The following is a 24386-nucleotide window of genomic DNA, read 5'->3' on the forward strand; positions in this document are numbered from 1 at the left end:
TTGTCTGTTCTCTTTATTTAATTTTGTGGCTGGCACCTTCTAACTGTGTGCGCAACGTTACTTCAGTTCAACTCATCACCGTCGAAACCTTTCAGGTGGTAGCATTTCATCCGAGTCGTCGTCGCTGTCGGCGATGAGCATGACCCACAAGAACCCGATGAGGCCGAAGTAAATGTTGTAGTGGCTGGGAAATCCCAAAGCGCCCCAGCTCTGTAACTTCGCGAAGAAGTCGTTCGTCACACCGGGCCCACGCCAACGGGCCTGCCACCACGCCGCCGGAGAGCTGCCTCTGATCCCGGCCTTACCGAAGCCTGCAGCGTGCACCAAGGCCTCAGCAGCCGACGCGGCCACATAAGCTGCGACTGGAAGCATTGGACGGTCGCACGTTTACGAGGCAACAAAGAAAGAGAAAGGATAGAGAAAAAAGAAAGAAAGATCAACAGGGGATGGGCGAAATTCTGCAAGTACGCGTCCCCACACATCTTTGCTTCATCTTCAAGTTTTGCTCGGCCCAAGCAGAGCGGCGCACGTCGCCCTAGAAGCGGAAATAAAGGGTATAGCCATGAGCCCGTACCGCTGTCCCTGCCACAGTGTCACCTTCACCAGAGAGTTTCTGACTATGTTACCTAGAGGAAGAATTGGCGCCGTGCCGTAGTTGTATGCATGGGAATGCCGGGATGGAGTGGCTACGGATGGGCATCATTTTCGCAGAGCCAGCTCACCTTGAAGGCACGCCTGGCAAGGACCGTTCTGTCTGTCACAATGGTTCATTCTCTAATAAACAAAGACGTAAAAAGCGGCTTCTTTTTTAATATTACACGAAAACACTTTTGATTCAATCATCAGGACCTGTGATTGGATGTACCTTTATATGAAATGTAAAAAGAAATGTGCCATCGGGCTGGTACAGTTGGAGCGTATTTGCGCTCTCTTTGCGACTGTTTGTCGTCTGTTCGTAAGCGCTTGCTTATGCACTGAAGGTGCGTAAACTTTACTGAAAGATGTCATACGGGTGTCTGAAAGCATTCTATGAAGATCTTATTTTAAGAATGCTTTATCTGTGTGGAGCCATGATGATATTTTTTCGTTAAGCCGCCTTCGAGACACAAAGCGTCCAACGCCCATATCCCGACATCCCGAAGTCGGCCCAACGCCCGTCAGGAAACGCGCACAGAAAAGGTGGCGCCAGATTTCTCCCTATGCAGTATTGCGAGGAACTGTATCGTGCTTACTATATATCCTTGCTGTCTGCAAGCCTATACCTCCTGACAAATGATGCCCTGAGTGGGAGGTCAGCCATCTTATGTAGGGCGACTTAATAATGTACAAAAGCCTGCATTCTGTATTTCCCCTCCCCTCTCTACCCACGCATAATTCATAATTATACCCAAATGTCTGGTCGCGCCAGCTAGCTACACAGTTCGTCAATTCAAGTGAGGTGGATAGTCCTATGGGCTCGTTGGCAGGTCGCCTTCTAATTTGCTGTAGCGCAGACACAAGGGCGCGGACACAGACTGCACATGAGACAACACGCCGCGCTACATGCACATAACACAGTGACGGAAGACAGTGAACAGAAATACGATGTTAAGCTGCATAATTAAAAGGCCACGCTTCTGCAACAGCAGAATGGCCAATCCTATAGTAACAGGGTACTTGGTAAGCCAGAAAAGGCTAAAAAAATAAAGTACGGGCTGTGACGCTGGCCTGAATGTCCCCAAGCTCTTCGTGATGTCATGAATTTTGACAGCATCCACTCCGGTCCATAACGCGCTTCATACCTAGCATTAAACGCTGTGGAAGCTACACAAGAAGTCCGGTAATCAAAATATATTACTCCGCGCGCTTCACGGCCAAATATTTTGGCGCGCGTACGTGTTCGCTTGAGCCTGATCATAAGGTTGCCACGACGAAAAAGGAAAACGATGAAAAACCCGAAAAGGAAAAACATCGAATAGCAAAATGACTGAAAACACCGTATTAACAGCCATGTAACATAGATAATTAATTCCTAATGATTAAACTTTTTTTATCTATTACTGAGCCTAAATAAACAGCAATTTTATGTAATTGCTGGTAAAGAAATGAACTGTTTCTTGGAGCAAACGCAACTACTGCGAGACGTCTTGCTAGGTTCCATAGCATTGCTCGAAATGTATGAAACGAATTATACTTGATCGCTTGGAAGTAGAGAAGGACAACATTGCATTCAAAAGGAGCCAAGGGCTGAATCTCGCAAGTTTTGATAGCTTTTGATACGTAAGCGTGACCTGAATATGAGAAAATACTCCGTAATCTTTAACGTCACAATGAGGTACCTTAGTGAGGCGGCACTCCATTCAAAGAAAAACAGTTTGTTATAAGTTTTCTCCTGTATTAACAAACTTATACCGGTAAAATAGATGAAATTTTGAAAAGACACTTCACCGGTTCTAAATATAAGTTTGATGATCCTGTTTAGTGTCTCTTCAAACCCGCGATTATGGGACTTGTGTTAGGTTCCTCGCGCCTAAATTAAAATTTTGAGGTATCAAACGTAGAACATCAACAAATGATACGCTGGCTTCAAAAAAATAATAATAAATTACGGAGTTTTACGTGCCCAAAACCACGATCTGATTATGAGGCAAAACCACCGTGGTTGCTTAGTGGCTTTGGTGTTGCGCTATTAAAGGTCGCGGGATCAAATCCCGACCACGACGGCCACATTTCGATGGGGACGAAACTAAAAAATAAAAAAAAATAAACCCGTCTACCTAGATTCGGGAGCCCGTTAGAGAACCCCATGTGGCCAAAGTTAATGCAGAGTCCCCCACTACAGCGTGTCTCATAGTCGGATCGTGGTGTTGGCACGGCAAACCCCCTAATTTAATTTTATTTTAGTACGAGGCGCGCTGTAGTGGAAAGGACTCCGGATTAATTTTGAATTTGCACGTGCACCTCACTCAATCTAAGTAGACAAGCGTTGTTGCTCTTCGCTACCATCGAAATGCGTCCGCCTCGCTCGGGATCGAACGCGCCACCTCGAGCAGCGGAAAGTCGTAGCCACTCAGCTACCACGACTGGTACGTTGGGCTTTGTGTGGAGTGAAGCCGACATATCGACTTTTCATGGGATCGTAGTTCCTTCAACTCATTAAGCATCTCAAGCCATTCTTTGTTTGTTTTGCCCGGTGTGTGCCTTGTGGACAACTGCATCACTAATCTAGTCACACAGCGCGCAGAAAGCTCACTGGAATTGAAGAAAAATTCTATAAAACGAGCGGAAGCCCCGGACGGGGGCGATAGTCGATAGGAATTCTATTACTTCGTGTAGTTACTAATAGAAAAAAGCTAATAGAAAAAAAGAGTTCTCACACAGCACTCCCATCTACTACTCTTTGAACAATGTATTTATTTATACTGCCGTACAGTTTAAAACGAGGCTGCTTTGTTAATTTATTAGTTCAGTGGAGAACCTAAGACCTCATATAATCAAATTGTCTCAAAGAGTGTGGTTTTTTTTTACCTCTGTATGTATAGACATGATCCACACACCTACTTTGTACCACCCTTAACCAGGACCGTTAAAATTTGTTGAAATAAAACTGTACTTCTAATCGATATAACCCCGTTCAAAAGTCGACACAAAGTTTCTTGCACTCTTTGGTTTATACACATTTGGCACTTGTACCACATGACTTCGATAATCATCATCATCATTGTTCATCTGCCACAAATGGTAATTTTTCCTGGTTTAATGAAGCTCAGAAATAAATGTCACCGTATTTTGAAGGGATCTCATTGAAATATTCCGTGCGCTTTTCGATAGACGACAGTTCTCATGTACTCCCACTTATAACAGAGTAATAACATGGCTGCAACTGCAAGTGGAAAGTGCTGCTTTCTGAGGAACAAAAATGTTTCATCATATCGCTTGACAATTTTCTATAATCAAAATGGCATGACTTTTTTTTTTTCTAAATCCTGATACGCTCAATACTATTCCCACGGAAATAGCGGGGGATTGGTGAGAATCCTTACGAATTTCGTGATGACGCAACCAAAAAGCTCGTGGAACACTTACCGCACCATGGTATACAGAAACGTCTCAGTGCGGCATGCCGTGCTAACCATCGCGGCATGAAGCATCGATAACTAACGGGAGGGTTGAAAGGTTGTGGTTTGGGATTAAATGGAACCTATTTCCAATGTGTTTTGCCTCAATGGGTGTATCTTACGTAGTGAACGACTATGAGGATGCATGAACGTAGGCGTCTGTTTCTTTGTTGAACATAGTTGATCTTCGGTGCACATCTTTTCTCAGTTGAATGTATGCTGTGCTATCTCAATTCAAAGATACTCTTTCGCTCACCGCTTCTGTCGATGAAAATGAATAAATCTTTTCTTTAAACATTTATGTTAGCTTTGAAACAAACTATCATTGCTTTAGTAACCTCCACAGGGGCTCAGCTGGAGCTACGGCGTTCTGCTGCTGAACACGATGTGACGGGTTCGAATACCGGCGAGACGGCCGCTTTCCAATGTGATTAGAGCGCAAAAACGTTCGTGTGCTTAGATTTACAGGCACCTTAAGTATGCCCCGCTGGCCACAAATAAAATTCTATTACTACAGCTTTTCACGTGTAGCTGGGTCTGCAGTGCTGGACGTGAAACCACAAGACATCGCGGGCGTGTAGAAAAACAAAGAATCAAACAGCCAAAAGAGACATACTAACAGGCAAGCAAACATACAGACAAAAATATCAAAACAAACAAACAAACAAACGAACCGGTTGTGCTAATAATCTACATATTGGGTCACAGCAAAAAGTTGTCAATTTATCGCCAATTCTGCGTCCTGTCTTCTTAAGCTGTTGTCCCGCCTGCGTCCTCTTTCTTAACCATGTATGCATACGAAACATCAGGTAGTCTAGGAGCCTTCTGCCTTCTGTTTCAAGTCACTTACCGAGGCCATAGATGTACAGTAAGTAGTCCATGGGGCCCCTGAAAAGAAGCAAAGTCAGCGTTAATCTTTCACTACCTACCATCTCTCCACGCGGCATTGTCTGCACACCGGAAAGCTATCTACGATGTCTTTCTTTTATACCCACTGAGAAGTAAAACAATCGACTTAATCCGGGTCAGCTTAAGTGCCAGAGGGGTTGATTTTTAGTTATTTTTGTTTGATAAGCCTTCTTTCTTATTTACTACGAGAACAATGACGTCTTTTAGTTTATGTCCACACTACAAAGAAAGTTGACTGGCCGTAACTATGTGAAGCAAGGATCGTGTGAATTTCCTGCATGTAAAGACAACTGTTGTTTCGCTAAGTATTGCCTCAATACTAGATGAACTGACGACAGAAAGACGAGGACATGAAGGCACAACAAGATGTACACAACAAGCTCAAACTTTCAACTAAGTTCATCCCGGAGACGGAACATACATATGTGTGAAATTTACCAAATAGACTGAAGTCTCCACACATCTTTTTACTTCCTTGCCGATAACTCCTTACACGTGGCCTGCTCAACATACAACAACAGGTCCCACTGAATATCGATATAAACGTATCCTCTCAGAAGTCAAGTTCACTTTGCGATTAAAATAGTTGATGGCATGCTAACACAATTTATCTCACGTTTTTCATATACAATGCCTCAGGGTTTTCTCGGGCTAGCTTGTCCTTGTTTTAACAATGCAGTGTGTGGTCTAGGTAGGGGTTACAGCCCCCTCTTTTGCAGTGGTAATGCAAGTGGTCACCGCAATGGAACCGAGGGCGACAGGTGGCTGCGAGATAAATGTGGGAGCACCGGAAGCAGCTGCACCAGTTTGCCGAGGGAAGGCTCACCGGTTGATCTGTGAGTGTCGTGGTAGTGAGGTGTCGCTTTTAATATTGTTCACATATAAGCAAACTGCTCAATATGTAAAACTACTCAATTGTGCTGTACAAATAAATGCTGTCAGGTTTGCCTTGTCTCCGGAAACCGCGTATATGCAAAGAAGAACTGCTGCAGGTTATACACGTGTCTGCCGTAATGGGTGTCGTCAAAATATTGCATGCGCTAAGTAAATCATGTTTCACTTCTAATATGCGTTATTAATGGTAGCTATGCACTGTGCTATACGCCCCGGGACTGTTGTGACGGGTAGGCTTTTTTGGTGAAGGCATGTGTAGAAGGCACTTAAAGCCATGTCTTAAAGCCTCTGTGGCGTCGCGTGGCAGGGCTAGTTGTAAACCAAAAGGAAGGTTGAGCCTACTGGATGATTTTTGCTGTCCGTGATATGCACACTCTTCGTCAAAAGTGTACGGGCTATGTTGCCTGAGACCACTATGCTGGCTGCAGGCTGTTCAAGAGTGTTGCTCTGATATGCCACAAGTTCTAACGCTTTGAGGAATGCAAACAATTACAACACTCGCCAACCAAGGGTCTGGATAGTCATGGGAGCTGCAACACAACCGAACGAGATATATCGTAAATACTAGGAGTAGCCCGTACACTTTTCACAAAGGCTGCACGTTATGACGGTTGGGCATATCTGCGTAATTTTCTTTACTGGATTTATACCACGCTACTAGACTTTACAGCCAATGTGTGTCACGATGATCTGCACGCTTACCTTTCAAAAGCGAGGGGACCTTGAAGTGCTTAGCGCTGGGCGTTAACTCACTCTCCCGGCCTCACCGCTCTTGACTGCCCTCTAGGAGTCAGGTGACCCTTCCCTGCACACACGGACGGTAACACGGCTGGAGATAAAATTGTACATGAGCCGCGCGAACGCATTCGAGGTGTAAAGCCCGAGCGGCACTGTTTCAAGGCTGTGTCGTCGTCCTGAAAGCCGCCCTTATAAGGTGTCCCATAGACTTCTTGCGGAGTACTCCGCCGTTGCAAGGAACACATTGACAGGAAGGAGCGAAAAGCCCCTCGATGCTAACAAAGAGCGCCTGAGCAGCATACGCAACGATCTAGAAATGGTCAACGACTCGCACCCTCTTGAGAACAGGCGCGAGTTTCAACGGCTGCAGGATATAGCCGCCGCTCTCACGGAGACTACAAGGTGAGAAAGTGAAAGGTAATTTCCCTACGCATAGTTGTACCACTGCACCAGAATCAACATATTTATGCAACAAAGTGAAGGAAAAAATATGCATATATACCGTTCGTTTACCAATGACAGCAATCGTTGCCGTCGCAATTCATGTGTCGTTACAATGAGCGACAATAAGAGGGTCCGAGTTCCTTGTTTCTTTGTTAGCCCTAACCACACGAACTAACGGGAAATGAGGTCAAATAAAGCAGGGAACATTATTGTTACGTTTAATTGAAATGTACTTATAGTAAGGAAAAGAGAAACGAAATTGACGAAACAAACTCGCTGCAGGTCGAAGCCCAGCCCACATCTTTCCGCAAAACTCGTGCAGTGCTCTATCAATGAAGCTACTACGGGGGCCACCCTCAGGAGATCGCGTACTGCCCTGTAGGTGAAAGCAAAGTGAGCGGCCTCGACCAATAGTGACTTTGGAGCTGACTTGGAGAAAACAAGATGCCAGAACGGTAAGGGGAGAGAGGCCAAGCATCGAGACATTAAAGCAGCCGAGAATTCCGTGGCAGGCACGCAGGCTTACCGAGTTCTTGTTCTTGCATCCAAACGCTGGCTCATACCCACTGCAGGGATTGCCCAAGAAGCTGGTATATGCACGTCTTTGTTTATTAGGGTTATAACAAAAATTAAATTTGCTTCCTGGGGTGCTACACTGCTACCCGCGTTTATACCCAATAGACACGTGTAAAACTTGCGGACGGAGAGCAACACTGCGACACATGCTCTGGGAATGTGCCGGCAACAAAGGTAATCAAACCAGCTCCGTTCGCGACGAGTCCATAATCGCGTCCGTTGCCAGAGTACGGGAAGGCTCGAGCTCGCTTCTTCCCGACGCCACCCCGTATGCAGGAGCCACCGGGGACCTTCTCCGTCGGTGCCGCCGCCGCTGGGAGGCGGCTCTCAAAAGTTCCGAGCTGGCAGACCAGCTCTGGGCTGCCCGGCAAGCCGAAGATGCCGCCCGAGTCCAAGGACTTTGAGCCGCCACCTGAGGCCACCACAACAAAAACTGCCGGACTAGCCTTTAATAAGGTTTCTTCTTCCTGGGGTGTTGACATTGTCGTCGTCTTAGTCTACAGAGCCCACAGCCTGTAACTACACAATAGAAGGCTAATCTAGAAAAGGCTAATTAACCTGACCGCTAATGGTTTGCTCTCTCTTTCTTTAAGGATGAGAAAAACGCAAGATGTGGGAACTGAAAATGTTGACCTCAGACCCGTAGGCGGATCTGATTAATAGAAATAATAGATAAACTGAAACTAATTTTTGACCAAGAGATATTTACGGTCTGATTCACGGGAAGCTAATCAGGAATTATCTGGTTGCTTCACTAATCATTATAAACACGCGTATACAAAGTTTGGCTGTAGGTTCGCCTTATATGGATGCATAAGTGCGGTACGCAGTAACATGTGTTTACCTCGACCAAGATGAACATGCCCTTGTAACTACAGTATGAGCAGTTCTCAAGAGTCAAAAGAAAATACGGCGAAATGCCAGCTCAATAAAAGAGCGTACGCGGTGGAACTATCGCCCTATCATTTGCCAGGAGGGTTCTTAAAGGTGTGTCATATTTGAGCCCGAACAATTGTTATTAATTTGTACCAAGTCGATTTGAATAAAGTTTGCTTCTACTGATGCCTACTATAGAGGACTCGCCCAGAGTCGGAAGGAAATAAAAATAAAGGACAGCTTTGACTGCAAAGAACAAGGAACATTTGGGCAACAATCGAAAAAACAAAAAATAACATATTGTACAAAGAAGTTAGCAAGAAAATTGCCGTGAAGCGAGAAGACATTTTTTCAATGGTGGAGCAAGATTTCGTTCTTTGTGAGGTGATTAGAAAGTGAGCAAGCATCTTTATAAGATGGTGAAAGAAGAGTCTGGACTTTAAAAAATACAATTCAAGCTGTCATAATGCTAACTGTAGTATGTTCTTCTTTTCTCCTCCTTAAAGTGAAGGTATCACTGCCGCCATGTTGAGTGTAGTTCAGATTCTCCTACCAGGCTACGCCACTCGGTCGCGTTTTGAAAAAGGGGGAAAAATCTGCTCTTAGCCGTTGTAGCATGCTCCGGTCTGACCCTGTTGCGACGCTGGCACAGGTGATCTGCTGTAAGTTTCGGAGCAAGGCCCCGCACACTTCCGCTTGACGCATCGTTCTTAGACTCTCTTGCGGCCATAGCCATAACACAATGTGTAAAACATGTTTACGTACCATGTCGTACTGCACCACTACAATTAGTAGCTTCTAAGTGACGTGCGTACCAAATGAAAGCGAATAAATTACAGCGTGTAGCAGATTCACGCCGCTTCCTGCGCGTTAACCGAACGCATGCAGTTCTCGGATGGATGGATGGATGGATGGATGGATGGATGGATGGATGGATGGATGGATGGATGGATGGATGGATGGATGGATGGATGGATGGATGGATGGATGGATGGATGGATGGATGGATGGACGGACGGACGGACGGACGGACGGACGGACGGACGGACGGACGGACGGACGGACGGACGGACGGACGGACGGACGGACGGACGGACGGACGGACGGACGGACGGACGGACGGACGGACGGACGGACGGACGGACGGACGGACGGACGGACGGACGGACGGACGGACGGACGGACGGACGGACGGACGGACGGACGGACGGACGGACGGACGGACGGACGGACGGACGGACGGACGGACGGACGGACGGACGGACGGACGGACGGACGGACGGACGGACGGACGGACGGACGGACGGACGGACGGACGGACGGACGGACGGACGGACGGACGGACGGACGGACGGACGGACGGACGGACGGACGGACGGACGGACGGATGGACGGATGGATGGATGGATGGATGGATGGATGGATGGATGGATGGATGGATGGATGGATGGATGGATGGATGGATGGATGGATGGATGGATGGATGGATGGATGGATGGATGGATGGATGGATGGATGGATGGATGGATGGATGGATGGATGGATGGATGGATGGATGGATGGATGGATGGATGGATGGATGGATGGATGGATGGATGGATGGATGGATGGATGGATGGATGGATGGATGGATGGATGGATGGATGGATGGATGGATGGATGGATGGATGGATGGATGGATAGATAGATAGATAGATAGATAGATAGATAGATAGATAGATAGATAGATAGATAGATAGATAGATAGATAGATAGATAGATAGATAGAAGTGTCCTGGCCCTACCTGGAGTGGCACTCGCGCCTCACACCATGTACTGAGTTTTCACACCCTGAAATGCCGGTCGGTTTAACATTCCTACTGCACCCATCGGAGGCTACACGATTGACATAGATCTTAAGGCTTAAGGCTTAAGAGCATAGTTTTAGACTAAATATTCTGAAAGTTCTTAACGGGAATTGATTGATCGGTCCATTGCAGCAATGTTAGACCTTGGCATAGCGCCTCAGTACCAAGAAACTGGTGCTCTTTCGAAACTGCTTGTTGAACTGCTTCAGTTGACTTCTTCGATGTGAACATCCCTCGTAGAACTGGTCGCCTGTGGATGTTATATTAACTGCCATGAGCAGTGAATAAGCTGAATAATCGTACTTCCTTCCTGTCAAATGTTGATCAAAGTTTAGAATCACCGTTTAGAAAAATGGTACAAAGCTCCTGAGATAACTGCCGTCGTAGTGTGACCTGTACTGTGAGTAGCACGCATTTGCGTTCTCGGCTATCCTTGTATATACAGCCTAATTACACGCTGTAATTTATTCGCTTTCATTTGGTACGCACGTCACTTAGAAGCTACTAATTGTAGTGGTGCAGTACGACATGGTACGTAAACATGTTTTACACATTGTGTTATGGCTATGGCCGCAAGAGAGTCTAAGAACGATGCGTCAAGCGGAAGTGTGCGGGGCCTTGCTCCGAAACTTACAGCAGATCACCTGTGCCAGCGTCGCAACAGGGTCAGACCGGAGCATGCTACAACGGCTAAGAGCAGATTTTTCCCCCTTTTTCAAAACGCGACCGAGTGGCGTAGCCTGGTAGGAGAATCTGAACTACACTCAACATGGCGGCAGTGATACCTTCACTTTAAGGAGGAGAAAAGAAGAACATACTACAGTTAGCATTATGACAGCTTGAATTGTATTTTTTAAAGTCCAGACTCTTCTTTCACCATCTTATAAAGATGCTTGCTCACTTTCTAATCACCTCACAAAGAACGAAATCTTGCTCCACCATTGAAAAAATGTCTTCTCGCTTCACGGCAATTTTCTTGCTAACTTCTTTGTACAATATGTTATTTTTTGTTTTTTCGATTGTTGCCCAAATGTTCCTTGTTCTTTGCAGTCAAAGCTGTCCTTTATTTTTATTTCCTTCCGACTCTGGGCGAGTCCTCTATAGTAGGCATCAGTAGAAGCAAACTTTATTCAAATCGACTTGGTACAAATTAATAACAATTGTTCGGGCTCAAATATGACACACCTTTAAGAACCCTCCTGGCAAATGATAGGGCGATAGTTCCACCGCGTACGCTCTTTTATTGAGCTGGCATTTCGCCGTATTTTCTTTTGACTCTTGAGAACTGCTCATACTGTAGTTACAAGGGCATGTTCATCTTGGTCGAGGTAAACACATGTTACTGCGTACCGCACTTATGCATCCATATAAGGCGAACCTACAGCCAAACTTTGTATACGCGTGTTTATAATGATTAGTGAAGCAACCAGATAATTCCTGATTAGCTTCCCGTGAATCAGACCGTAAATATCTCTTGGTCAAAAATTAGTTTCAGTTTATCTATTATTTCTATTAATCAGATCCGCCTACGGGTCTGAGGTCAACATTTTCAGTTCCCACATCTTGCGTTTTTCTCATCCTTAAAGAAAGAGAGAGCAAACCATTAGCGGTCAGGTTAATTAGCCTTTTCTAGATTAGCCTTCTATTGTGTAGTTACAGGCTGTGGGCTCTGTAGACTAAGACGACGACAATGTCAACACCCCAGGAAGAAGAAACCTTATTAAAGGCTAGTCCGGCAGTTTTTGTTGTGGTGGCCTCAGGTGGCGGCTCAAAGTCCTTGGACTCGGGCGGCATCTTCGGCTTGCCGGGCAGCCCAGAGCTGGTCTGCCAGCTCGGAACTTTTGAGAGCCGCCTCCCAGCGGCGGCGGCACCGACGGAGAAGGTCCCCGGTGGCTCCTGCATACGGGGTGGCGTCGGGAAGAAGCGAGCTCGAGCCTTCCCGTACTCTGGCAACGGACGCGATTATGGACTCGTCGCGAACGGAGCTGGTTTGATTACCTTTGTTGCCGGCACATTCCCAGAGCATGTGTCGCAGTGTTGCTCTCCGTCCGCAAGTTTTACACGTGTCTATTGGGTATAAACGCGGGTAGCAGTGTAGCACCCCAGGAAGCAAATTTAATTTTTGTTATAACCCTAATAAACAAAGACGTGCATATACCAGCTTCTTGGGCAATCCCTGCAGTGGGTATGAGCCAGCGTTTGGATGCAAGAACAAGAACTCGGTAAGCCTGCGTGCCTGCCACGGAATTCTCGGCTGCTTTAATGTCTCGATGCTTGGCCTCTCTCCCCTTACCGTTCTGGCATCTTGTTTTCTCCAAGTCAGCTCCAAAGTCACTATTGGTCGAGGCCGCTCACTTTGCTTTCACCTACAGGGCAGTACGCGATCTCCTGAGGGTGGCCCCCGTAGTAGCTTCATTGATAGAGCACTGCACGAGTTTTGCGGAAAGATGTGGGCTGGGCTTCGACCTGCAGCGAGTTTGTTTCGTCAATTTCGTTTCTCTTTTCCTTACTATAAGTACATTTCAATTAAACGTAACAATAATGTTCCCTGCTTTATTTGACCTCATTTCCCGTTAGTTCGTGTGGTTAGGGCTAACAAAGAAACAAGGAACTCGGACCCTCTTATTGTCGCTCATTGTAACGACACATGAATTGCGACGGCAACGATTGCTGTCATTGGTAAACGAACGGTATATATGCATATTTTTTCCTTCACTTTGTTGCATAAATATGTTGATTCTGGTGCAGTGGTACAACTATGCGTAGGGAAATTACCTTTCACTTTCTCACCTTGTAGTCTCCGTGAGAGCGGCGGCTATATCCTGCAGCCGTTGAAACTCGCGCCTGTTCTCAAGAGGGTGCGAGTCGTTGACCATTTCTAGATCGTTGCGTATGCTGCTCAGGCGCTCTTTGTTAGCATCGAGGGGCTTTTCGCTCCTTCCTGTCAATGTGTTCCTTGCAACGGCGGAGTACTCCGCAAGAAGTCTATGGGACACCTTATAAGGGCGGCTTTCAGGACGACGACACAGCCTTGAAACAGTGCCGCTCGGGCTTTACACCTCGAATGCGTTCGCGCGGCTCATGTACAATTTTATCTCCAGCCGTGTTACCGTCCGTGTGTGCAGGGAAGGGTCACCTGACTCCTAGAGGGCAGTCAAGAGCGGTGAGGCCGGGAGAGTGAGTTAACGCCCAGCGCTAAGCACTTCAAGGTCCCCTCGCTTTTGAAAGGTAAGCGTGCAGATCATCGTGACACACATTGGCTGTAAAGTCTAGTAGCGTGGTATAAATCCAGTAAAGAAAATTACGCAGATATGCCCAACCGTCATAACGTGCAGCCTTTGTGAAAAGTGTACGGGCTACTCCTAGTATTTACGATATATCTCGTTCGGTTGTGTTGCAGCTCCCATGACTATCCAGACCCTTGGTTGGCGAGTGTTGTAATTGTTTGCATTCCTCAAAGCGTTAGAACTTGTGGCATATCAGAGCAACACTCTTGAACAGCCTGCAGCCAGCATAGTGGTCTCAGGCAACATAGCCCGTACACTTTTGACGAAGAGTGTGCATATCACGGACAGCAAAAATCATCCAGTAGGCTCAACCTTCCTTTTGGTTTACAACTAGCCCTGCCACGCGACGCCACAGAGGCTTTAAGACATGGCTTTAAGTGCCTTCTACACATGCCTTCACCAAAAAAGCCTACCCGTCACAACAGTCCCGGGGCGTATAGCACAGTGCATAGCTACCATTAATAACGCATATTAGAAGTGAAACATGATTTACTTAGCGCATGCAATATTTTGACGACACCCATTACGGCAGACACGTGTATAACCTGCAGCAGTTCTTCTTTGCATATACGCGGTTTCCGGAGACAAGGCAAACCTGACAGCATTTATTTGTACAGCACAATTGAGTAGTTTTACATATTGAGCAGTTTGCTTATATGTGAACAATATTAAAAGCGACACCTCACTACCACGACACTCACAGATCAACCGGTGAGCCTTCCCTCGGCAAACTGGTGCAGCTGCTTCCGGTGCTCCCACATTTATCTCGCAGCCACCTGTCGCCCTCGGTTCCATTGCGGTGACCACTTGCATTACCACTGCAAAAGAGGGGGCTGTAACCCCTACCTAGACCACACACTGCATTGTTAAAACAAGGACAAGCTAGCCCGAGAAAACCCTGAGGCATTGTATATGAAAAACGTGAGATAAATTGTGTTAGCATGCCATCAACTATTTTAATCGCAAAGTGAACTTGACTTCTGAGAGGATACGTTTATATCGATATTCAGTGGGACCTGTTGTTGTATGTTGAGCAGGCCACGTGTAAGGAGTTATCGGCAAGGAAGTAAAAAGATGTGTGGAGACTTCAGTCTATTTGGTAAATTTCACACATATGTATGTTCCGTCTCCGGGATGAACTTAGTTGAAAGTTTGAGCTTGTTGTGTACATCTTGTTGTGCCTTCATGTCCTCGTCTTTCTGTCGTCAGTTCATCTAGTATTGAGGCAATACTTAGCGAAACAACAGTTGTCTTTACATGCAGGAAATTCACACGATCCTTGCTTCACATAGTTACGGCCAGTCAACTTTCTTTGTAGTGTGGACATAAACTAAAAGACGTCATTGTTCTCGTAGTAAATAAGAAAGAAGGCTTATCAAACAAAAATAACTAAAAATCAACCCCTCTGGCACTTAAGCTGACCCGGATTAAGTCGATTGTTTTACTTCTCAGTGGGTATAAAAGAAAGACATCGTAGATAGCTTTCCGGTGTGCAGACAATGCCGCGTGGAGAGATGGTAGGTAGTGAAAGATTAACGCTGACTTTGCTTCTTTTCAGGGGCCCCATGGACTACTTACTGTACATCTATGGCCTCGGTAAGTGACTTGAAACAGAAGGCAGAAGGCTCCTAGACTACCTGATGTTTCGTATGCATACATGGTTAAGAAAGAGGACGCAGGCGGGACAACAGCTTAAGAAGACAGGACGCAGAATTGGCGATAAATTGACAACTTTTTGCTGTGACCCAATATGTAGATTATTAGCACAACCGGTTCGTTTGTTTGTTTGTTTGTTTTGATATTTTTGTCTGTATGTTTGCTTGCCTGTTAGTATGTCTCTTTTGGCTGTTTGATTCTTTGTTTTTCTACACGCCCGCGATGTCTTGTGGTTTCACGTCCAGCACTGCAGACCCAGCTACACGTGAAAAGCTGTAGTAATAGAATTTTATTTGTGGCCAGCGGGGCATACTTAAGGTGCCTGTAAATCTAAGCACACGAACGTTTTTGCGCTCTAATCACATTGGAAAGCGGCCGTCTCGCCGGTATTCGAACCCGTCACATCGTGTTCAGCAGCAGAACGCCGTAGCTCCAGCTGAGCCCCTGTGGAGGTTACTAAAGCAATGATAGTTTGTTTCAAAGCTAACATAAATGTTTAAAGAAAAGATTTATTCATTTTCATCGACAGAAGCGGTGAGCGAAAGAGTATCTTTGAATTGAGATAGCACAGCATACATTCAACTGAGAAAAGATGTGCACCGAAGATCAACTATGTTCAACAAAGAAACAGACGCCTACGTTCATGCATCCTCATAGTCGTTCACTACGTAAGATACACCCATTGAGGCAAAACACATTGGAAATAGGTTCCATTTAATCCCAAACCACAACCTTTCAACCCTCCCGTTAGTTATCGATGCTTCATGCCGCGATGGTTAGCACGGCATGCCGCACTGAGACGTTTCTGTATACCATGGTGCGGTAAGTGTTCCACGAGCTTTTTGGTTGCGTCATCACGAAATTCGTAAGGATTCTCACCAATCCCCCGCTATTTCCGTGGGAATAGTATTGAGCGTATCAGGATTTAGAAAAAAAAAAAGTCATGCCATTTTGATTATAGAAAATTGTCAAGCGATATGATGAAACATTTTTGTTCCTCAGAAAGCAGCACTTTCCACTTGCAGTTGCAGCCATGTTATTACTCTGTTATAAGTGGGAGTACATGAGAACTGTCGTCTATCGAAAAGCGCACGGAATATTTCAATGAGATCCCTTCAAAATACGGTGACATTTATTTCTGAGCTTCATTAAACCAGGAAAAATTACCATTTGTGGCAGATGAACAATGATGATGATGATTATCGAAGTCATGTGGTACAAGTGCCAAATGTGTATAAACCAAAGAGTGCAAGAAACTTTGTGTCGACTTTTGAACGGGGTTATATCGATTAGAAGTACAGTTTTATTTCAACAAATTTTAACGGTCCTGGTTAAGGGTGGTACAAAGTAGGTGTGTGGATCATGTCTATACATACAGAGGTAAAAAAAAACCACACTCTTTGAGACAATTTGATTATATGAGGTCTTAGGTTCTCCACTGAACTAATAAATTAACAAAGCAGCCTCGTTTTAAACTGTACGGCAGTATAAATAAATACATTGTTCAAAGAGTAGTAGATGGGAGTGCTGTGTGAGAACTCTTTTTTTCTATTAGCTTTTTTCTATTAGTAACTACACGAAGTAATAGAATTCCTATCGACTATCGCCCCCGTCCGGGGCTTCCGCTCGTTTTATAGAATTTTTCTTCAATTCCAGTGAGCTTTCTGCGCGCTGTGTGACTAGATTAGTGATGCAGTTGTCCACAAGGCACACACCGGGCAAAACAAACAAAGAATGGCTTGAGATGCTTAATGAGTTGAAGGAACTACGATCCCATGAAAAGTCGATATGTCGGCTTCACTCCACACAAAGCCCAACGTACCAGTCGTGGTAGCTGAGTGGCTACGACTTTCCGCTGCTCGAGGTGGCGCGTTCGATCCCGAGCGAGGCGGACGCATTTCGATGGTAGCGAAGAGCAACAACGCTTGTCTACTTAGATTGAGTGAGGTGCACGTGCAAATTCAAAATTAATCCGGAGTCCTTTCCACTACAGCGCGCCTCGTACTAAAATAAAATTAAATTAGGGGGTTTGCCGTGCCAACACCACGATAGTGATATCCACTGTTATTCCATGTTCCCTCACTTCTCGCCGTTTTATATCGTGCAAGGCACTTCTAACTTCATCGCTAGATATAGAAGGAGCCTTTGTAACCTCTTCATTACTTCTTCGAATGAAAGTATCGTGATTGCTCTGAGTACTGTACATGTAGATATGAAGGTCTTCCTTTGATTTACCATATCTTCGAAATTGCTGATGATATTACCCTGTTTATCTTACACTTACACTTACAGTCGACTTTAGCCACGGTATATACAGGGTGCACCAGCTAACTAGGACCAAGATTTTCAAACAACCTATGCGTTCTTCAGAACAGAAATCGCGTGGATGTTGTTAGCGTTTATCCAAACTCACAGTGCCATTTTTGCTCGTCTTTTTTTTTTAGTAATTAGCCGAGCTAAATTATTTACTTTTTAAATATAGCTTGAAACGTTCAAGCGTCAATAGGAAGGTTGTGGAGCTTCACAAAATTGCTCAACCCAGGTACTTCCGACGAGATAGACTTAGCGTGGCCGTTTTTATTCGGGAAAAACGAAAGCCTGCGGAGTTCAAAAAATACCACCGTGACAACGCACTCTGTGCGCCCGAATGCGCAGCGATTGCAGCGCTCTCATGAGTGATTTGCAAAAACATCGCCAGCACCGCGCCTTCCCTTCGCTTACGAGAAAGGGCTTCAACCTTTACTTGGCTCTGACATTACCGACAGCGGCTGGCGACGGCGCTCCGAAAAAGCGCTTTGTCAGCAGCCGCTCGCGCCTGTCGCCGAAGAACGCGCCGTCATCGGCCGTTTATTCCGATATGACGTGAAGAGCAATTTGTTTTTGCAGCGTTCAAGTCGATGCGGAATAGAAAAGTACACACAGAACATGCATCATACATCTGGAGCCTGTGCGAGAGAGAGCATCATTTGTTACAACGCCGCTTTTCTTCCAAGCTGTGCAAGCGGCTAGATGCAGGTGAGCTCGACTGTCTGTTACTGTCGTGCACCGCCACCATTACGAAGAATTTGTTTGCAGTGCCTAAAGTATTCCGTACTCAAGCGAGCAGCAGGCGAACATGGTCTTATCCTTAGGAGCCGCACGGGGCGAGAAGTGGAAAGCTGCCAAGGTATACCGAAATTGGCAATGTGGGGAAAGGCCTATAACGAGAACACAATTCTGAGGAGTCACTTGAGGCTAAAAGAAACAGGTAGCTTCAAGAAGACGCGGCACAGAAAGGGGACAATCAGTGAAGAGGCTGAAGGAGATATTTTGGCTTCCATGACTGCAAACCCTCATTCCAGCGTGCGTGATGTGAGCGGTGAGGTCGGCATTTCAAAGTCTTCAGTGTCAAGAGTTATTTGGAAGGCTTAAATGCATCCGTATCACCTCCAACTACATCAAAAGCTGCAAGAAAGAGGCTTTGAATGGTGGCTTGATTTCTCAAATTCGACACTTGTCAACAGTGACGTAATACCGGATTTTGTTAAGAAAGTGCTCTGGACAGATGAGGGAACCTTCTCCAGATATTTCCACGTCAACATTCGTAATGCGCATTATTGGAGCGGTACAAACCCGCATTGGGTGGCGCAGCCCAGACCCCAGTACCCATGGTAATTCAGTATGTGGTTGCGATATATTTGACGGAAAAATAATTGGCCTCATATTTTTTTACCCCATGCTCACTGCTCAGCGGTACGTGAACGACATCGTGGAAGTCCCAGTCCAAGATTTTCGCTGTGATCTTCCTCTTGCGTTTTTAAAGCGAACTTGGTATCAGCATGACGGTGCACCTCTCACAGCAGCAGCCTTGCCCGAAGCTAGCTTGACGAAGCCTTCAAATGCCAATGGATCGGGCGGCATGGACCAGTGGCATGACCTGCAACGCCACCGGACTTGACACCTCTTGACTTCTTGTGGGTACATGTGAAAGAGCCGGTGTACCGCAAATCTGCAACTACACCAGAAGCGCTAAAGGCAGAGATTGCTGAGGCCTGCAGCGAGATATTGTCTTACGTCATCAAAAGGCTACATCGGACGTGCTGATAAGGTGCCAATACTGCATTATGGCAGAGGGCGACTTGTTTGAACACATGCTTTAAACAGAGATCACGGCGAATAAATCTCCGCCGTCTGTGTGAAGCTTTTGTACGACGCGGAAAAGGCACGTAAGTAATATGAAATTACAAATTCTCTGCCGACAGGGAACGGACAGGAAGTTAAAAAGGAACCTTGCGTGTCAGTTTACAATTCTTCCTTTTGTGACAACCAGTGCAATTCACACAACGTTATCAAGTTTGTTATAATGCGTGTTTCCTTGTTGGGGTCTTCTTCACAAATTCGAACTCATGAGCTTGTCATTTTTCCTCCGCATGCATTCTGCTAGCGTGAGTGTGCAATTATCACCGCAGAAAGGGGAGCCGCGCTGTATTTCAACTGCCGTCCGAACCCACTGGCGTTTATCTCGGAACCAAGCACAACGCGAAGCTCTATCGTGGGCAGCGCGAAAGGCGCGAAGCAAGCGATGTTTTTTTACAAAGCGCTGTTAAGAGTGCTGTAATCGTGGCGCATTCGGACGCACAGAGCGCGCTGTCACGTGGTATTTTCGAAACTTCGCGCGCTTTTTTCCCGAATAAAAACGGCCACGCTAAGTCTATCTCGTTCAAAGTGCCTGGGTTGGGCAATATTTGTGGAGCTCCACAACAGTTTATTGACGCCTGGACGTTTCAAGCTGTATTTAAACGGTTAATTAATTTATCTCGGCTAATTGCTCAAAAAACACGAGCAAAAATGGTATTGTAAGTTTAGATAAATGTTAACAACATGCATGCGATTTCTGTTCTGAAGAACGCATAGGGTTTTTCAAAACCTTGGTCCAAGTTAGCTGGGACATCCTGTATAAGCGGAGCTCTCATGCTGTGTGATCGCATCACGCAGGATCTCACCCAGCCATACCGAACTTGGGCTGTTACTAGCCATCTCCTACCTAGCTGTTAGGACTGCCACTTCAAAAGGTATTTATGCAAGCCCCTTGGAGACCTATCTGTCTGTGTGCCACATCAGATGACCCTTCAAAGAGGCTTACGTGTACTCACTAGGAAGGATGCGGAGGAGTCCCCCCAGCATGTAGTCGAAGGACAGGTGCACATGCAAGGCTAGCACGCCCGCTGGTCCCGTGGCCACGTCAGCCGGAGGACCTGTCAGATGGAGCTTCTCGTTTCTCACGAACTCTTGAAGCACGTTTTCACTTAACACCTCAGGTCCTATAAAGCGCTTGATGCAGGAGTGCAACAGGTAGGCGGCCTTGTGGTGAGCGTCCATCGGCAGTAGTGCTGACGCCGAGAACAATTTGATGTTCTTCTCGGACAGGCGCTTCAAAGGGCATTGCACCAGGAAGGAATGAAGAGGTAGGAAGGTCAGTGCTGTTCCTGGCAATTCATTCGAGATTTTGCTATCGCTTCCGGTCGCTCGGTTAATAGCGGTGCTATCACTGGTTGCGAGCCTCGCGAATAAGTTCGTTTGCGAACTTATTCATGTTCGCAAACTTATTGTCATGTCAATATTGCCTTTGCGTAAACACAGACGTTAATATTTAACATGTTGGCCTCCTGATACTCCATGCGACATTTGTCATTTGGTGGTCTTCCAAATGGAGCTCCCGCATGTTCTTCGTCGTTTGCGACGACACAAAAGCCTGTGCTAAATTAACGTAAACTATTTTGAAAATCTTACGGCAAGGAGTTGCTCAACCAGTGCCATACAGTTCTGCATGTATCGAACTTTACGTCGGCGGTAATTATTTAACGTAATCGCCTATGGTTTAATTTTGAAAGGGATTGAGGCCGATGTGTAGTATAACGTGCAAGTGTTGTATGTATAGCGGCTTCTGAAGGACCCACATTGCTTACGAGCTGCTTACGTTTAGGCGTGCCGCTTTTGCGCTTCAAAGAACATTTTTACTCCAGAGCCGTGTTCCCTCAACGTGAACCATTTACAGTGCATAGGCAGAGTAATCGCTAGCCCTTCACAAAGGCAGAAGGCCCATCTTCGTAAGCTGAGTGCCCATCAGACGACCTCAGAAGTTTCCCGACAGTCGTATTATCTGTTTAAGGGTTGCGCTCAACAAAGCCCGTTCTTTGACGAGCCCGCCGTTCTAAACACTGCCAAGCCAAGAGTTGAAAGCAAAGGAGAAAAAAAAGGAAGAAGATTAACAAAGTCGGACATCCTCAAGCACTTCGCTGAACGTGACCAGCATGCGACGTACTGAACATGTGCGTCTAAGTTTGTCAAGAATATTAGGAAGAAGATTAACAAAGTCGGACATCCTCAAGCACTTCGCTGAACGTGACCAGCATGCGACGTACTGAACATGTGCGTCTAAGTTTGTCAAGAATTATGCTCAGCTGCCAACCGTTATCATGTCGTACTGTTGTTCTGCAAAGGTGGTATCATGCTCAAAGCGTCGGCGTCCACAGACGTATTCCTGGAAGTGGTCACATGGCGACACCACGGGGTTGATGGAGTCGCGCAGCTCCTTGGCCGTCTCCGCACACGCCGCTGTGTAGCAGACTATATCGTTGGGCTGGTCATGGAACCATGCCTGCGCCTGGTTTGGATGCGGGACTGGGGCTGCTGATGAAGTACGCGAAGTTGTCGAGGGCGCCTGTTGAAAAGAGAAATTAAAGAGACAGCAAACCATGGTTGAAGGGTCCCTAAACGTTGACCTTTTATTGTTTGAATTTGAATTTATTCTCTTTGAACGAAATATACAGGGAAGGAGTAGCCACAAATATCTACCGAGATCAGTAGCTTTACGGGATGGCTGCCCCTTTGCGCAGCAGCAGCAATTTACAAAGAGTTTTCGTACAAATGACTACGTTTACACACATGTCCAGACGATGACTTCACAAGGGAACATAAGCGTTTGGCAAAAATACATTGCAAAACTTCGCATTAATGAATAAATAAAAAATAAATATATACATACAACATAACTCACAGAAACTCATTTCGCATCGTTTTTTTCTTCTTCTTTCCTTTTTATAAGTGCGACACATCTACAAACCCTTTGACAAGATTATTGAGTAAAGCTGGAAGGGGAAAAGGTATTACTTGTTTTGCATAGCTGCTTTAGGAGTAGTTATGTGCCTAATATTGGGGCTACGCGTAGTGAATGCTTTAATACTATCCCTTAATTCGGAAATCTTGATGTGAAAAGAATTGTTCTTCTTTCTAGCCGAGCAGTATGACTGGAGAAACAATAATTATAATAATCGTTTACATTTATAACCTTAAATTGTTTAAAGAGTTGCTGCGTGTGAAAATCATATGACACGTTTTCAATTATTCTCATCAACTTCTTTGAATTAGGAACAGTCGGTTTACATTCGTTTTTGTTGTTGTTCCCCTTACTACGTGTGCGCAGGGTACCTAAGAAAGGGCTAACGAGTTATGTGGTACTAGTTTTATACGTTAAAGCATGATACGTCTACATTTTTTTAGCACAGCCACAATATTGCACAATTATTTATGAGTTTCGTGGATATAGTCATCCCAAGACTGTGTCTGAAAAATATACGCCCAAGACCTTCATGCGTACTACTATTTCAATCACATTATTACAGAGTGTAACCATCGGCAAGTTTATAGCCTTATTTTTGGTCTGAAGATTATTGCTTTTGTTTGGTAGTATCAATAAGTAAGGACTTGCATTTTGTCCATTCTAAAGACAGCGGCATTGTTCCATCAGAGATGCTTTCTATATTGCCAGATGTCTTACCGGTGATTAAAGGTGTACTTTAATCAACATAGCAAATTGGAGGTTACATATGAATTTAAGGTAAGAGAGTGTAGGTCATTAACGTAAACACAAAATAAATGTTGCCCCGATAAGCTGCCCCAGGGTACTCCCATCTCTATGCATTTAATATCTCAAAGAGATGCTCCTACTGATACGTATTGCTTACGATGCCTCAAGAAAGAAGCTAGTCGATCACACGCAATGCCGTGTAAACCGCATGAATGCAATTTATCAAGTAGCATTTGATGCTGTGAGGAATGAAAAGCTTTAGATAAATCTGTGTATACTGTTAATGTTAAGTTATGGTCTGCGGAAATTAAAAAAAATTATTAAGGTGATACCTTATATATCTCATTGAAATGTGTCCTTGAACGACTTTGTCGCCAGGAAACGTTCAGCCATAGCCGTACACTCAGGACCGTACAAAAGATGTCGCAGTATCGCTCGAAAGTCGAAGCATCGGTTACGATGGCAAATCAGTTGGGGACAGCTATACGAAGAAGGATAGTAGTTTTATTGGCCGTATAAACTGGGAAACATTCGCTTACTGACTGAATTAACAAGCATGGTGTCAGCGCGCGCAAGCAGGCATGAACACATCCCACTCTATGAGCGGGGACAGTCATCACACTCGATAAGCGCGGGCAGTCGCTGTCAAAACGCTGGTGTGAGCAAGCGTGGCAGGCAGCAGCCAGTGAAGTGACCGTGCGGTATATCGCTTCAACACAGAAACGGCGAGAACACAGCGCGCACGAAGGTACGAACCGCCTGCAGGTACCTTTCAAGATACGGTGCGCGTGACGGCACGCGGACGTTCAAACTACGCATTTGTTGGCGGAGTCCCTTCCCCAGCGTTTCTACCGCTCATAGACCGGCCACAGCCTCCGCCATTTGCGCGCGCCGGCGCGCGAATATCTTGGATGCCGGAGAGCGGCGCACCCGGTTCCTTGCAACCGCTCCAGATGGCGATCGCCTCCACCGCATCATGGCCTACGAAACTGGCTGCCTTTCTGCCACAAAGCCCGCCTTCGTGCAAAGCGCTCGCGGTCAGCGTTTCCCGGTAAACATTAAGGCTACATGCGCTTTAGTTGCCGGGAAGCATGAGAAGCAGTCAGGGATCTTTCAGTGTTATCGCGTTCCACTTTTAAAGGCGAAGCTCAAGCGTCCTCCAAATTTTTATAGGTCTTGGACTTTATACGGAACCTCACGGTCACGTTGACGTTGA

At 45.8% G+C, this 24386-nt stretch overlaps 1 protein-coding gene and 1 long non-coding RNA gene across 3 annotated transcripts in view; one reads left to right on the top strand and one right to left on the bottom strand.

Annotated features, from left to right (window-relative positions):
- Positions 1-24386, bottom strand: part of LOC139059699 (uncharacterized) — a 33911-nt gene continuing 9525 nt past the window's right edge. Inside the window, exons 1-4 of one of the 2 annotated variants that reach the window (XR_011514312.1) lie at positions 7609-7650; positions 6603-6705; positions 4948-4985; positions 223-362 (exon numbers count right to left, since the gene is read on the bottom strand). Coding sequence is in view for 1 of the 2 variants with exons in the window: in XM_070538131.1 (XP_070394232.1) it covers positions 76-362; positions 20457-20733; positions 21773-22024 (816 nt within the window). In the remaining variant the exon portion in view is untranslated. Of the gene's footprint in view, positions 363-4947; positions 4986-6602; positions 6706-7608; positions 7651-20456; positions 20734-21772; positions 22025-24386 lie in introns of those variants that run through there. The other variant, XM_070538131.1, reaches the window with a different exon arrangement.
- Positions 12490-15307, top strand: LOC139059698 (uncharacterized). The gene is made up of 3 exons (XR_011514311.1): positions 12490-12603; positions 13507-13609; positions 15227-15307. It is a non-coding gene; the product is annotated as an uncharacterized lncRNA (long non-coding RNA).

This window comes from Dermacentor albipictus, chromosome 4, assembly GCF_038994185.2.
Source record: "Dermacentor albipictus isolate Rhodes 1998 colony chromosome 4, USDA_Dalb.pri_finalv2, whole genome shotgun sequence".
Taxonomy (NCBI): Eukaryota; Metazoa; Arthropoda; class Arachnida; order Ixodida; family Ixodidae; genus Dermacentor; species Dermacentor albipictus.